Genomic DNA, 14,587 nt, shown 5'->3' with positions numbered 1-14,587 from the left:
TTGGCATGAATACTGTGTAAATGCTTACTGTAAATTGAGGAAAGCCTGGAGTCATATTAGTATCATATATATATCCCTGAGCCTGAATTGACTTGCAAATTAATCTCATGTACCATAACTTTAAACCCTTGAAAAATTACAAAGTTAAAAATAGATCTTTCTCTACAAAAAAAAAAATGGGTTGAAACTAGATCTTTAAGTCCCTTCCAACACAAGCCACTCTTATTCTGTGATCTTTAACGGCTTTTCTAAACCCTCTGAAGCAGTTAATGGGAGCAACTGCATGGATATAATGTTCTAGGAACCACAAAGCAAGTTTGCTGCTAGATATCTTTATTTTCCTTTAACAAAATACACAAAGGCACAAGATTCACTTATGTCTTGTCATTATTTTACAGGTATAAATAGTGCTTCAAGTACAATCAAGTGCAGAGACTTTCTATATTTTATGTAAACACAAAACAGATCTGTATGTATGTGCCTCTGGTTCATTTGCAATGCAAATACCAAAGGAGATGCCATTTTTCAGTGTCATTTAACTGAATTCTGTCAAAAAGTTAAACTATGAATAACATCAACACTACTGTAATGACACTTTCCATACCCTTAAGTCAAACATCCGATGACACTTCTGTTTGTAAACATCTGTATTTAAGATGTACTCAATTTACTTCAGTAGGGAAACATTAAAAGGTATCTAAGTTCACTAGACCAAACTTACTAGATCAGCTCTGGGCCAGTAGTTCATCGACAGCTAAAGAGATGCCAAGTTACGGGTCACCTTTAATAAAACTTAAAAGTTTAATTCTTCAAATACGTAAAGTGAACAATGTCTATGACTGTTAGACTTCAACCAACTATACATTCTGTGAGTTAACTTAAAGACATGCTTAATTTACAATAACCACTTTTACACAAAGCTTTGACATACTGTGGCAGTTGAGGCAGTTTAAGCTCAAGCGAGATTTTTCAGTTGTACCATTTAAAAAAGCTCACCTGAATAGTAACAACAGGCATGAACAAAGCTAAAAACTAGCTACAGAAGGCACTTTACTTTATTCTGCTTTTGCTAAAGATTCTTCGCTTTGTTCAGTTGAAATAGCAGAATCTGAAATAGAGTCTTGAGACGTTGAAACACTTTCTGCTTCTTCTTTTTCAGCTTCTTCAACAAGACTATCACTCAACTGCTCAGCACTCAGTGCTTTCTCATCTGTCTCAATGAGCTGAGCCACTTCTACAGATTCTGTGGAAAGAAAAGAAATCCAATAGCTATTTTCAGAAATAGTGTACAGCTTATATTTCTGAAGTACATAAGAAAATATTTTGCAATCATAGACAGGTTTCAACTAGTCATTACATAAAGTTCTCAACTGCCAAAGGTAAAACCTATAAAGAAACAAGAAACTGCCAGGGAAAAGACTTCAGACCCTGCTGAAAATACCACATATTATTTGTATACATTCATACTCAACAGAAACTTTCTAGGCTTCTTCATTTAACATGAGACATTGTTAGAAGTAGACATGGTAGTTCAGTATCTTTATTCTTGGTAATGGAAGCAATACAAACTGTATGGCTTTTTCAAGTTAAACTTCCATACAAATACACTCTAAAATACTCTACTTGGTAGAAACTACTTTAAGCATAAGGAGACAGGTAATTAGCAAACTGGGAAAAAACAGAACAATCTAGTTCAACATCTGAAAACTGCCAATAAAAATCTGAATACTCTCGATTTTGCTATTTGCCTCGCCTCCCCTTTTTTTCCTTCAGTCTCAGATACTATGAATGAGTTTATGACTTTTCTTGCTCCAGCCCCTCGACACTTAGGTTACATTTGATCTTTACTGCAGTAGGTAAGAGAAAGATCCCTAAGTACACTTAAAGGTGATAAAAGAAAGGTAGCATTCTTGATGATTAATCATGAATCCCAGATTTAACTGAAGAATGCAGCTACATATGACTAACAGCAAACAGCTCCATGATGGTTTAAGGCAAGTTTAAGAGCTGCAACTTTAAAAGCCCCAGTTTAGGCTACAGTAGTTCCCATTTTCTTAACTTTTCTTCTTAATGCTTACAAAGCATGTGTACATCACGCAGAATGAGTTCATCTAACCCTCTTTCTAGAGGTTATTTCATTGTATAACCAGTGATAATCACAATACTGCATCACTACTAGATCAAGTAGAAGATTTGAATACTCATGTTACAGACAAAAACAATGTAATTTTTAAACTAAAGGAACTGTGAACGTGCTACTCAACTCTAGGTAAGCAGAGCCAAGTCTTCTTAGAAATCACAGAACTCTAGCCATGTTAGCTGGATTGCAGGAAAGAAACAGCAAGCAGAAATTCACATATGTTAAGTGACAAACCAGCTTACAAAGACAGACCATATTCACACTTGTCCTGTGAAAGCAAAGTATATTTAATATATATATATAATATATATATTAATATATATATAATATAATATATATATGATAAATATATATATATAATAAATATATACTGAGCCAAATCTCTAACAGAATTTGTCCACTCCATTATTTATAAAGAAGAACACAGTAAATAGACCATTTTGACCAATTTACTCCTTATTTTTGTCCTCTTGCCAGTTCTATTCCCAATGTTTCTGCTCCATCTGAAACACCTGCCCAAAGCTAAGCTCTACTTTTGGTAGAACTCAGATAAGCATATGCTCAGAACAGAATTATTTTTTGAAGGCATTATCACTGTGAACACTTCTGCTGAAGTGCAAACCAAGTTTCTGCATCTGCCCTGTAAATAGAAATCCTTTCAAACATACTAACAGTTGCCATATGCCGAAAGCATTAAATAATTCTAAAATACTCAGACAGCCAAGGAACACCATGAAAACCTGAGACCTGAAATTCAAAGGCGTCTAATGAACATCAGCACCAAACATACACCATAAAACACTCATTCTGTCAAGCTGTAATTTCAACATTCGAAATGTTGCTAAACGATAAACCTACATCAAGAACAGAGCAGAAGTAGCTAACACAGGGCAGGCAGAATTAATCACAAAGATGAAAGTAATTCGTAGTGTATTTTACTCCCCTCATTATAAGATCCAAACAAGGATACTTCTATGTTCAGAAGAGACCTGCCTTTGTGAGGAAAAAAAAAAGTATTTTGTTTCATTCTGGTGCTAAAGTCTCCCAAGTTACACTGTTGAATAACAAAGCATAATGTTTGTGCCAGTGATTTGCATCAGATTGACAGCTGATGACTTCATATTTCCAGAGGATTACAAAATCCAAGGTTCAGTGCCAGTAGCAGTCCACACAACCACTCCTCAGATCTCTTATCCATTGGAGTAGCATGTAGCACGCTTGTCACTGTGCGAGCACACAGCAGAAAAAAGATTGAGCTTCATGCTCTATTCATTAGTAAAGCAGCTGACTGGTAAAAAATATTTATAGCACTTCCGCATCTCATTAGCTTGCAGTTTCTTCAAGCTATATAGCTATGGTTTAAACAAATTACATCTAAGAGTCGGATATCCCTGTGTTGTCAATAGTGTGGTGAGTTTGGTTTCTTGACATTAATGCTTGTTTACCTCTAAGTGAAGATATTCTATTCTTGCTATGACAGCATTTATATTACCACAGTGAACAAAAGCCTTCCCCAGAGCTATACCTTCACAACTTAAAATTACAATCAAGGAAGATGCTCATTTATTAATAAAGCCCAACTGTCAGTAAGCAGAGTTATGCTTCAAATTAGGGTTCTGATGGAAAAAGTGATTTACTGAAAATGATATTTTCTCATTCATAAGAGATTACTTTGTGGCAGGACACAGGCAGTTAACGTGCAGCGACAGACAGGGTAGCATATATTACATCAGCAAGACATTCCTCAGATATTAGTTACGTTAAATATTAACACATACTCTATTCCTGGCTGCTTACTAATTATCAAAACAGAATAGTTCATACCTTGTAGGTGAAATATTCAGAAAAGACACGGTATTTAAACAACACAGAAACAAAAGTCAACAGACCAAGTTGTAATATCTAATTTCTCTCCCCAGAATTTTCAGCATGTACTTCTTAACCAGGAAAAGATAAGTAGGAAATGACTCCCATAGTGGTTTAATATTTGTTGGTTTTTGTTGTTTTATGTTAAAGAAACACACCAAAACACAAAGACCACAACCAGAAAAAAAGTAATTTTCAGTGTTAAGGGTAAATCAAAGAAAAATGTTTTTTTCTAAAAAAACCTACTTTGAGAAAAGCAGTATTTCACAGAATTTTCACTCCCACATCTCAACTGCCTAATGAAACACTAATTCTTAAAGCTTTCTTTTTTTTAACAACATCTATAAACTGACTCAGCAGCTCAGACCCATTAAAAGTATAGTTTGATAAACATTACTTCAAAGATAACACTAGCTTAATTAGCACACCCTCTCTCAAAACCTCTAAAAGGCTGCAGCTGAACGTTACTCAGATGCCCTCAAGGCACGTATCTCCAAGAGTTAAATATCAGTCTGCAGGGGCTTCCCTGTTTGATTCATACAGAATCCCTGAGATCTGAAGACCCCATTAACTGTGTCTTTTCTACAACAATCTTCTGCTTTTAAAAGTAGTCATGAATTTATCAGTCCATCCACTATTAGCTGAATAGATCAGACAATTAGAGGTCAATGGTGAAATTTGCATGGTCTGGCTTCACACATCTGATTTAGTTCTTGTTTTGATACTTATATCATAAAAGTACACTTAAGTAGTTAAGTACACCTATCTCTGTTGTCATTCTACTGTAGTTCTCCATCTCCTTAGTTATGTGAATAAAACTGTTAGCAACAGCTATATTTACATACTTAAGACAGATTGTAACCTGTGGCATACTGGCAAACACAAGGGGAGAGAAATAAAATATGCCGTCTTAAATACTTGTATGTGGAACTTTTCAGTCTATGTCAAAAGGAATTTCTTACCTCCTTTACATTGCTCCACAATACATACAAACCAGACATTATCCTTTCAGGCGAGCCAACAACTGGTTAGGGAACTACACTGAAACTAGCTGAGGCAAGCTGCCCAGTTACAAGCACTGCTTTGACAGGAAAAGTAGCCAAGCAAGTTTTCCTGCAGCGCACCTTTCATCAGATCACACCCACAGAGATGGCTACAGCTAGATAATTCTTCCCTACCAGTCTTAATCAGCATTCCCATGCCAGAAGGAAAGGCTGATGCCATTTTGTACTCAGTGTTAAAGAGTAAACAAGTATTGTGTCACAATATGACAGTCTACTACAGATGATGAGCTTCCAGACTGAACATCTTAGACAACTTTTTCCAGTATACTCCACTATTATTTGAACTAAGGCAAAATGCCAGTAAATACACAAGAATGTAGCCAACTGGAGAGTCTTGGGTTCAAAACTATAATTCCCAAAGTCTTTTAAAACACTGCATCTTCCTGTTGGCTGTACACCAGATGCCTACTGTATCTGCAGACTATAAAACGTCTCAAAAGGAACTACGTTAAATTAAAATTGACAATTTGTCTTTGAACTCCCTAATTCTAAACAAGGTGGTTTTTACTAGATTTTCCTGCCCTGGGGAAAACAGCAAAAGGAACAAAGGCAGAAATTCCAACACAACTTAATCAAATGACCTGCTGAACACAGTTGAAGTTAACCACTTCGCTCCTTAACAATGCTATTTTCCATGAGTTTATCAGTAACAGTGGTATAAATAATTTTGCCGTAACATCATTTCCAATGGACATACTGCAAGAAACCTTGGAGTTTTAGACCAAAAGCAACAGTATCAAGTTAAGCTATAAGCAGGGACAAACAGATTGGAAAAATTAGACGGTACCTACTATAAAGCTACTTCTATAGAAAAACAAAATCACCCAGGCAGAGAAATACTAACACACAGTTAAGAGAAACATATAGACATTACACATCAGTAAAAGATGGCACACTCAGTACCAGCATGCATGGGGAAATTGCCATTTCATTGGGCACTAAATAGGAGCAGACTTGAGATTAACACGTACCTTCTGCCTGCTGATTCCCCTGCGGTTCGCTCTCTCTTGATTCTGGATGCTCTGTTTCCGATTGCAATTCTGAAAGTTGCTTTTTCTCAAACTTGAAATCTGGAAGCCGAGGAGCCCGAGGCCTCGTTTTTCTTGCAGGATTCAGGAAAAAGCAGTAGGCACACCTAAATGCTGCACAAAAGCACATCCAGTAAATAGCCCCACTAACTGATTTCACATCTCACCTTACTCCTGCACAATATCTTGACTGTCCAAAATACTATAAAGAGAATTAAATGACTATCAACATCAAAGCTTATTCTCATCAAATTTATACAAAGTGTTCTATTTAGTTTTGGTTTTTGTTGGGTTTTTTTTTCCCTTTCAGCACACATTTACTTATTAAATACCTGTTTGCTTTCAGCTCTGCTGCGCTTCTGCAAGGATATTTTTGCCCATAATTGTGAAATATGTACTGAAAATTCAGTACCAGGAGTTGTTGTCACATGCTGTTCTATTCTTTCCTGCAAAAGACCTAAACCAGCAGATTACTTTTTCCTTAAGATGCCAATGTTCTCGTCTTTCAAGTAAAGGGATGCTGTGGACTCTAACGCATTCCCTCACTATCTGCTCTTAGAGGAGCATTCAGTTCCAGTGTTGCTTAATTAAGAAAATGCAATTTTCTTCTGAAGTTCTGTATACCACATAACAGCTAAACACATATTTTCACCAAGACATGAGTGGAGGGAAATGGTCATCTCTTGCACAATAGAGCTGCAAACACACTTGAGCTGGGATGACATACAGACTAAATATATTCAGACTCAAAGGAAACTTCCATCTTATTCCTTTACAGTGCTGTATATTTTCTCACAAAATTAAGAGAAACAAGATTAAATAGACTTATCTACCATTCTCCCATTTTTCAAACATCAGGCTTACACTTGTGGTAGAAAGAAGGCAAAATAAAACATCTGTGTTCAATAATGAGCTGTGTCTGTCTTAAGTTATTGTCTGCTATAAATTCACATATAGCCTCCCAGGGCTTGTTCCCACTCCTTTTTCGATGTCTCCCCAAGATCTTCTTACCAAAGTAAAGTTTTAAGTTCTGGTAAAAGAGGAATACTTCAATGTCAGATCGTTTCTCAACACAAAACCCACCTGAGAACCATTCCAAGTCAGTACCAATTCTCAGGGATGTATTGGAGGAGGTTTATTTCTACTGAATACTTTTCTGCACTCAACCCCTGGCCTGGAGGTTGCAGAGAAGTACTTCTTTAAATCTTAAAGTGAATCTTTAGACACAGAGTAGCAAGCTACCATAAAACTGTTCCCATACGCAGTGGCATTTAACAGTGTCAGTTGAGTATTTAACAGCAGTCAAAATGAAGCATCACATGCATTTGTTATGAAACACAAGCCAACTACTACAGTCTACTACAGGTGTTTCCTTACCTACATATTCAAACTCCTCCTTCAGAGCCATACCATTGTGAGAACAACACTGCTGACATATAAGCGCATACCTAGAAAACATTAATACTTAATTTTGCACCTTTAAGTAATAACACTCTGAAGCTGAAGCAGCATCTTACTTTAGACACTAATAGCTTAGATATTTACTCTTAAAAATTAATTTGCCCAGTGAAACTGTTACTATTTAAGGCCAACTAAAACTGTATAGTTAACAATAATTTTAAAAGTTGGTTTAGAAACAGCTACAACTGGGAGCTCATAGTTGAATAGACTTTTAATACCTGCATTTTCAGTAAATAACACCAAAATCATTTATATGTTTGTACTACGTTAGTGACTATGGTTAATATGATTATTCTGATATGTCTGGACAGTTCTGAAAGCAAAGCATTTATAAATGGCAATAAAGCTGAAGTGCTAAGATAAATAAATGATTGGGTTTCTTGAACAATTTATTCACTTACTTGAGAATCAAGGTTTTTATTTTTGTATCATGGCTAATATCATTCCAAGTGGTTACCATTTTCCCTAAAGATTTCATGGAGCACTAAGAAGCAGCCAATTCATTTTAAAAATGTGCAATACTTTTAGTCTTGACCCTACTGATTAAAAAAAAAATAAGTTCCCTAACTCAAGTATTTGCATACTCCCTTAAGCAATGTCTTACCTGTTCTGAGGACCATCACCAACCAAATATTCAATAACTCTATCCACAACTCCTCTTTCTCGAGGAAGAATAGGTCTCGCTAAAGGAGGGCCTGGAGGATGAAGACCTGGAAAGACATGAACATGAAAATCAAATGGATTTTCAACTGTATTGTATAGAATCTGTCAACCACGCATGCTAGTGCCATTAATATTCTACCTAATATAAATGTGTGTTCTTTAATTTACTTGGAAAGCTTTAATTTTTCTTCAACCCACAACAGGTGGAAGCTCACCTGCTACTTCAGCTTACGTTAACTCATTCTACATGTACATATTAACTACATCATTAAAACTACTATTACTAAAAAATATTATGTATCAAAAGTTTTAAATGATGACTGAGAATCACAGACTTCTTAAGAAAATTACTGCTCTTTTTTGAGTTTTCTTAACACACTTTCAAACCTGCACACTAGTGATGTAAAATATTTTTGTATTCCATGTGTTTAACTGCTACCAAAATAGAACTCCTTTAAAAATGAGTAACAACATTAATTGCTACCACCTACATCTCTGTTCACATATAGCAGTTAAAGCACATCAATGGCACACACCTGTTTGAAAACCTCTGGTCTGCTCCAAAACCATCACAAACTACCAATTTCCATTTATGCCACTTACATCCATACTTTAAGGACTTCTAGTCCTAACACAGAATCATTTAGGCATAGTGAACAAAATTCAATAAAAATCATTCAGACATGACCACTCAATTATCAAACATAAAATCAAGGACACACCTGGCCAAAAGCCATTTACACACAAGATGAGTAAATTACAATACATTCAAAAATGTAACACATGAATCAGATTATAAGGCAACATACACTGCCTTCCACTTCCCTGCTACTTACTAGTTACTCTTTTAAAGAAATACTGCCTTTAATACACAGTAATTATATACAACAAGATGTACATCTCCCAGAACTGCCATATCACATTGTCATACTTGCAGGCTACAGATAATGCTTCACAGTTTGAAAAACTTCTCAATCAGTTTTAGTTAAATCTCTTAACTGTGCATCCAATCAACAGCCAGCAACCACATCAGGTAAAGTGCAAGTAACTGCTGTCAATGGAAAACATCTGATTTCTCATTGTAAAGGACAGAACCTGAGAACATGTCCTTCAGTGACCACTTATACTACACCCAAGATTAACTTTATGTCCCAACCCTTCAGATTCTTTTTAGAGATGACATCAGCTGCAGTCTGCTTTACAGCTTGAACACTTTGCTGAGTTGTGAGATTACACACACTTCCTATTCCTACTGCCTCCTGAATTCTGACCTGAAATGACATCTACGTTAATGATAAGGTGAGATTCCTTCCAGGATCTCACATAGTTACCTGAGACAAAAGAACACGCTACATTCACCAACCCAGGAGACTAATACCTACACTTGAAAGCTCATTCAGCAGTTGAGAAAGCTACTACAGCATTTTAAATCATATTTGGCAGCTCATTAACTAAACCTCTAACACATCATAGAGGAAAAAATACTTACAGCTGAACAATGCTATAACCTTATGGGTCAACACGCAGCATTAGTTCCAGACAACTTATCCTGTTGCCATGATTTTGCTCAATGCCAAGGAGAAAGAAATCAACGCGGGGTAATCTGAAGCCATGCAAAAACTGAGTATATTTAATCCTTATGAGTAAAATTCTCAAGGCCCAAAAAGCAACTAATATTCTCTGAGGGAAGAGTTCTGGATTGTAACTATTCAATATATCCAGTAAAAACTCTTATATAAAACACATAGCTTAGAAGGGCTTTAAGTGACCACACATTCAGCTTTTGATTCTCTGTTCCTGTATTTTTCTTGGAAATGTGTTTCACAGATTGGATTAGTTGAACTAATTCAGAAGGACATTTAATTGAAAGACAATATGGAAGAAAAAAGAAAAAAAAAATAGAAGAAAAAAAAAAAGGACAGACTTCAAGCTTCATTGCAGATAAATTTATCTTTCCTGTAGCCCTTTTATGCATGTCCCGGTGCAGACCCTAGCTGAAGGCATTCCTTCCAGTAATATCACTTTCACCAGACTCCTTCATAAATACCCACAGAGAAGTAACATGAATGCTTTGGGTATACACTGACAATTTCACCCCTCCACCCAATATCTGGTTAGTATTCAAACACTGATTAATGTCCAAATATGCTCCATATATCATAACAAAGTTTCCAGTAGTTAAAAAAAGGTAAAATTTAAGTAAAACTACCTAGCACTATAACATGCTCCAAGGAAAACTTCAATTACCTACCTACTAATAACTCAAACCAACCATCTTAGTTCTCATGCTGTTATGGACACCAGTAATTAATATGAACATCAAAAGCAATCATTGTAGAAAGACTGGTCATTTTTGCAAAGCTTGGCAAACTCTCAACTACCTGCTGGTTATTAATTTTCAAACATATGGGAGCTCCGTGGTAATACACGTTAAATTGATTCTCCTCTACAAAATATAGTATAATGAAAATGAATTATTAATCTTCTCTACTTTAGAGATAATTAAGGCTATTCACATTTGTTGCAAGCCATGCATAAACTTAGAGGCAATGATATTACTCTTACAGATAGTGAATTTACATACTTCCCACTACAGCTACACGACTAAGATTTTATATGCTTGAAAGGTTTGGGAAAATTCAAGAGAACACAAGGCTTCCACATTAACAGTTACAGTATACAACACAGCATTGCTGCAACAGAACAACACACTTAAGTTGAAAAAATGCACATGCAAATAAAGCATTAACATGAAAATTACATTAAATATTTTAATTAATTGGCAACTGTCCTTTTAAACAAGCTAATTTTTTTTCCCCCCTCTAAACTCCTCCTGCAAGTAAAGGCTTACACTCATCCAGCTTATTCATTGTACCCATCTCTTTTTTCCAAGAAGAAAACTAGCAGATTGCTTATACCTATAAAGCATCTTAACCAAGAAGGAACATGTGATTTTAAACTCATTAAAAAATTTCCAATAAGCAGGTTTCAGTAAACACATTTTGAACCCAAATGACCACTTACTTGGTGTGCAAAGCTAATTTACAGTACTTCAAGATAATCAAGAAGTATTAATATCCTGCCATTATAGTTCACTTCAGGGATAAAAACAAATTTAGCAGTTCCATAATAAAGGTAAACAATTACTAAGCAGCAAGAAGGCTTAAAATGCAGAAAACGGATCACTACTCATAAACATTGCACCAAATTACAGTGGTGTTGCAAAGAGTCTTGGCAAACTGCATCCCCATGACAAGCTGAGGCACATGAACATCCACAAGTCTATGAGTCCTGATGAGATGCATCCCAGAATCTTGAGCGAATTAACTGACATAAACACCAAATCACTTTCCTATGATATGGATGGGGTACCATCTGAAAGGACCTAGACAGGCTTGAGCAGTGGGCCCAGATGAATCTCATAAGGTTCAACAGATCCATGTTGCAAGTTCTTACACCTGAGCAGAGGCAACCCTCACTACAAATACAAGCTGGGGGAAGAAAGGATTGAGTGCAGCCCTGTCAAAAAATTTAAAAAGACCTGAGGGTACTGATGGATGGGAAGCTGGACACAAGTCAGCAATGTGTCCTCACAGCCCAGAAAGCCAGTCATGCTAATTGCTGCGCCAAAAGAAATGTGGCCAGCAAGTCAAGAGGGGTGATCCTGCCCCTCTACCCTGCTCTGGGGAAGCTTCACCTGGAATACTGCATCCAGATGTGGATTCCTCGGTACAGAAGAAACAAAGACATGTTGCAGCACATCCAGAAGTGAGCCACAAAAATAATCCATGGAAAGGAACATCTGTCCTCTTTGGACAGGCTGAAAGGTGAGGTTGGATCAGGCCCTGGGCAACCTGATTGAGCTATAGTGTCCCTGTTCTACTGAAGGGGAGTAGGGCTAGAGAGCCTTTAAAGTCCCTTCCAACTTCAAGAATTCTATGATTATATTTTGAGATTGCAATCTCCTTCACTGTCTCAAGATCCAACTTCCCCCAAATATTCTGCATCAAATGGATACCCTGGATCTGGTCCCTGCTGCTTCACCTCCAGTGACCAGAACAAAATCTCCTTCTCTCAAAATCTCCCAAATTTTAGCATCCCTCCTGAACTAAACTGCACACATTCAATTTAAGTCCATCCCTTCACAACAAGAAACCAGAAAAACCAAGTTTTAAGGAGCATTCATTTCTACAAGATTTTGACCCGTCTGTAAATTTTTGACTATGGCACCAAACATTCAATTTTAGAAAAAAATCCAGCTACAGCACAGACAATTTTTCTAGCATATTTGGTAGTTCATACTTAGAACCTATGAATATAGATTGCCTGGGTATACCTCCTGGAGTAAAAATTTAAATAAATGTCAAAATGCATGTTAAAAAAAATATGTGCAGGGTTTAGTCAAACATGAATGTATTCGGAAAGTGTTCTCCTCTATATCTGATTTATATAACTGTAGAGTTCTTCTAAACTAAGAACATAAAAAGGTATGCTATATTGTTGACTACAGAGTACTGCAAAGTTTTATTGCCATTTAAACAAAGAAGCCATAACAGTTAAATGAGCTCAGGCAATAGGTTTCAGCATCAAGAGGTGCCAGCTGTAAAGAGTTATGGCTAATTGAATATGGAACTCCTGCTTAATCAGATAACTGCTCTGCAATTTCCAAATGAAATGCCATTTCCATACTGTCTGAAAATGGCCTATTTTATTGGTAACCAGAGAAAACAATATAAACTGTAAATAACAGTAAGCATTCTGTTTACCCATTCCAGGCACCGAAGAAGCTGGGGATGAAGGGCGTCTTGGTAGAGTGTTTGACTGCAAGGGTGGCACAGCAATTCTTTCTGGTGGTCCACTAAGAGGAGATGCATCCCTCTGTAGATTAGGAGACGGTGTTGTCGAAACAGGCGACTTCGGAGAGCCCTGCTTAGAATTAGCAGGTGTGGGTGTAGAAGCATTTCTTTGAGCTGCAGTCCTCTGACGAATTTCTGACAAGATATGCACATACTTATTTTAGCATCTAACTCTATAAGCAAAAAATAAATACATTAATATCAATAACCTGCTATTTAAATCAGCCAGAAATAACCGAGTCAAATAAAACCAAAAAAGTCTATAACTAAAAATTGCCACCTGAATGGCTGAGCATATCATATAAATAAAGCCTGCACAGAATGCTATGTTTTTCATAGTAATGATCATTAACTGTGTACTTGGGTTAAAAAAAAATTCCAGAAAAAAATTAGCAGATGCCGACCTTATAATTCTGCATTCTAAGGCAGAAAGTTGGACAGATAAGCAGATAAGTTCCAACCAGAAAGTGCAGGTGGAACCTGTGCTTTCTGTTTTTCTCTATGATTTAAACATGCTTCCAAGCATTGTTTCCCATGAGAATGAAAACTATTCAGTCATTGCCTAAGATATCCAGTCTAAGTATCCAGTGCTATTAAGAAAGTTTCAGATTAGATAGTTTCAGATTACATACATGAAAACCCTAGAACGACCACAAAACAATACAGTTTTGTTCACTCTATTCGATAAATGTAACAAGCACATGGACTGTCACAAAGCAGGAAAAGACTCTACTGCTTCGTTCACATACTTCTACCTCTTTCTCAGTCCATGAACACAGAGTTACTATTACTTCTAAGAAAAATTATATATGTTTCTTCAGCTCCTCTTATACCAAGAGAAAGTTCTCATTAACAAGAGAAGGAATATCATCCCAATAATATATTATCGTTTGGATATTTTATCAAGTCATGAAAATTTGAAGTTGCATTACATTTACATACAAGTTTGTTTACCAAAGCAAAGCAAGAGGTCAGTGAGCAGGAATATCACTTAACTGTTTTTCATCCTATCTACACCCTGTTTCCTCCAAAAGAACATTTGAAATACTCTAAGAAATGAAACTGAAATTAACCCTCACTTCAGGACTCCATACACTGCTAACACATGATGGCTCAATCTAAAAACTATACTCCCAGAACCGCTGCACCAAGAGCTAACCACCACAGGTTAGCTGTTGCTAAAGGCCACAAGGAGATGGGTGTGCTGAAGTCTGAAGGAGCAGACCCTGTATCTGGGAAGTAAAACACTACCACACTAAGCTTTTCTGTGCGCTATGGGGATGGTAAGCATGTAACATGAACTTATACTAGCCAAGGAACTGTTGCTACCACTGGAGCATTAGGTCAAACAAAAGTTCAGTTGGTCAACTGCCAACACCCAGAGCTATGAAATCGCAACATGTAGGCTATGATCTCGCCTACTAATCTGTACCTATATATAGCATTAGTATGCACCAGAAGGAAGGAAAGATTATCATCCACAGTCAGAAGACTGCAACCAAAGTCTTA

The 14,587-nt window shown here is 36.5% G+C and overlaps 1 protein-coding gene across 3 annotated transcripts in view; it reads right to left on the bottom strand.

Moving 5' to 3' along the window:
- Positions 1-313: 313 nt before the first annotated feature.
- LNPK (lunapark, ER junction formation factor) overlaps positions 314-14,587 on the bottom strand; it is a 31,161-nt gene continuing 16,887 nt past the window's right edge. For all 3 annotated transcript variants that reach the window (XM_015868447.2, XM_015868449.2, XM_015868448.2), the window contains exons 9-13: positions 12,989-13,213; positions 8,164-8,269; positions 7,476-7,546; positions 6,042-6,212; positions 314-1,243 (exon numbers count right to left, since the gene is read on the bottom strand). In XM_015868447.2, the coding sequence (XP_015723933.1) occupies positions 1,056-1,243; positions 6,042-6,212; positions 7,476-7,546; positions 8,164-8,269; positions 12,989-13,213 (761 nt within the window). In that variant the 3' untranslated portion in view covers positions 314-1,055. The remainder of the gene's footprint in view (positions 1,244-6,041; positions 6,213-7,475; positions 7,547-8,163; positions 8,270-12,988; positions 13,214-14,587) is intronic.

Source organism: Coturnix japonica, chromosome 7, assembly GCF_001577835.2.
Source record: "Coturnix japonica isolate 7356 chromosome 7, Coturnix japonica 2.1, whole genome shotgun sequence".
NCBI classification, from domain to species: Eukaryota; Metazoa; Chordata; class Aves; order Galliformes; family Phasianidae; genus Coturnix; species Coturnix japonica.
This window is presented reverse-complemented; position numbering and strand designations above follow the sequence as displayed.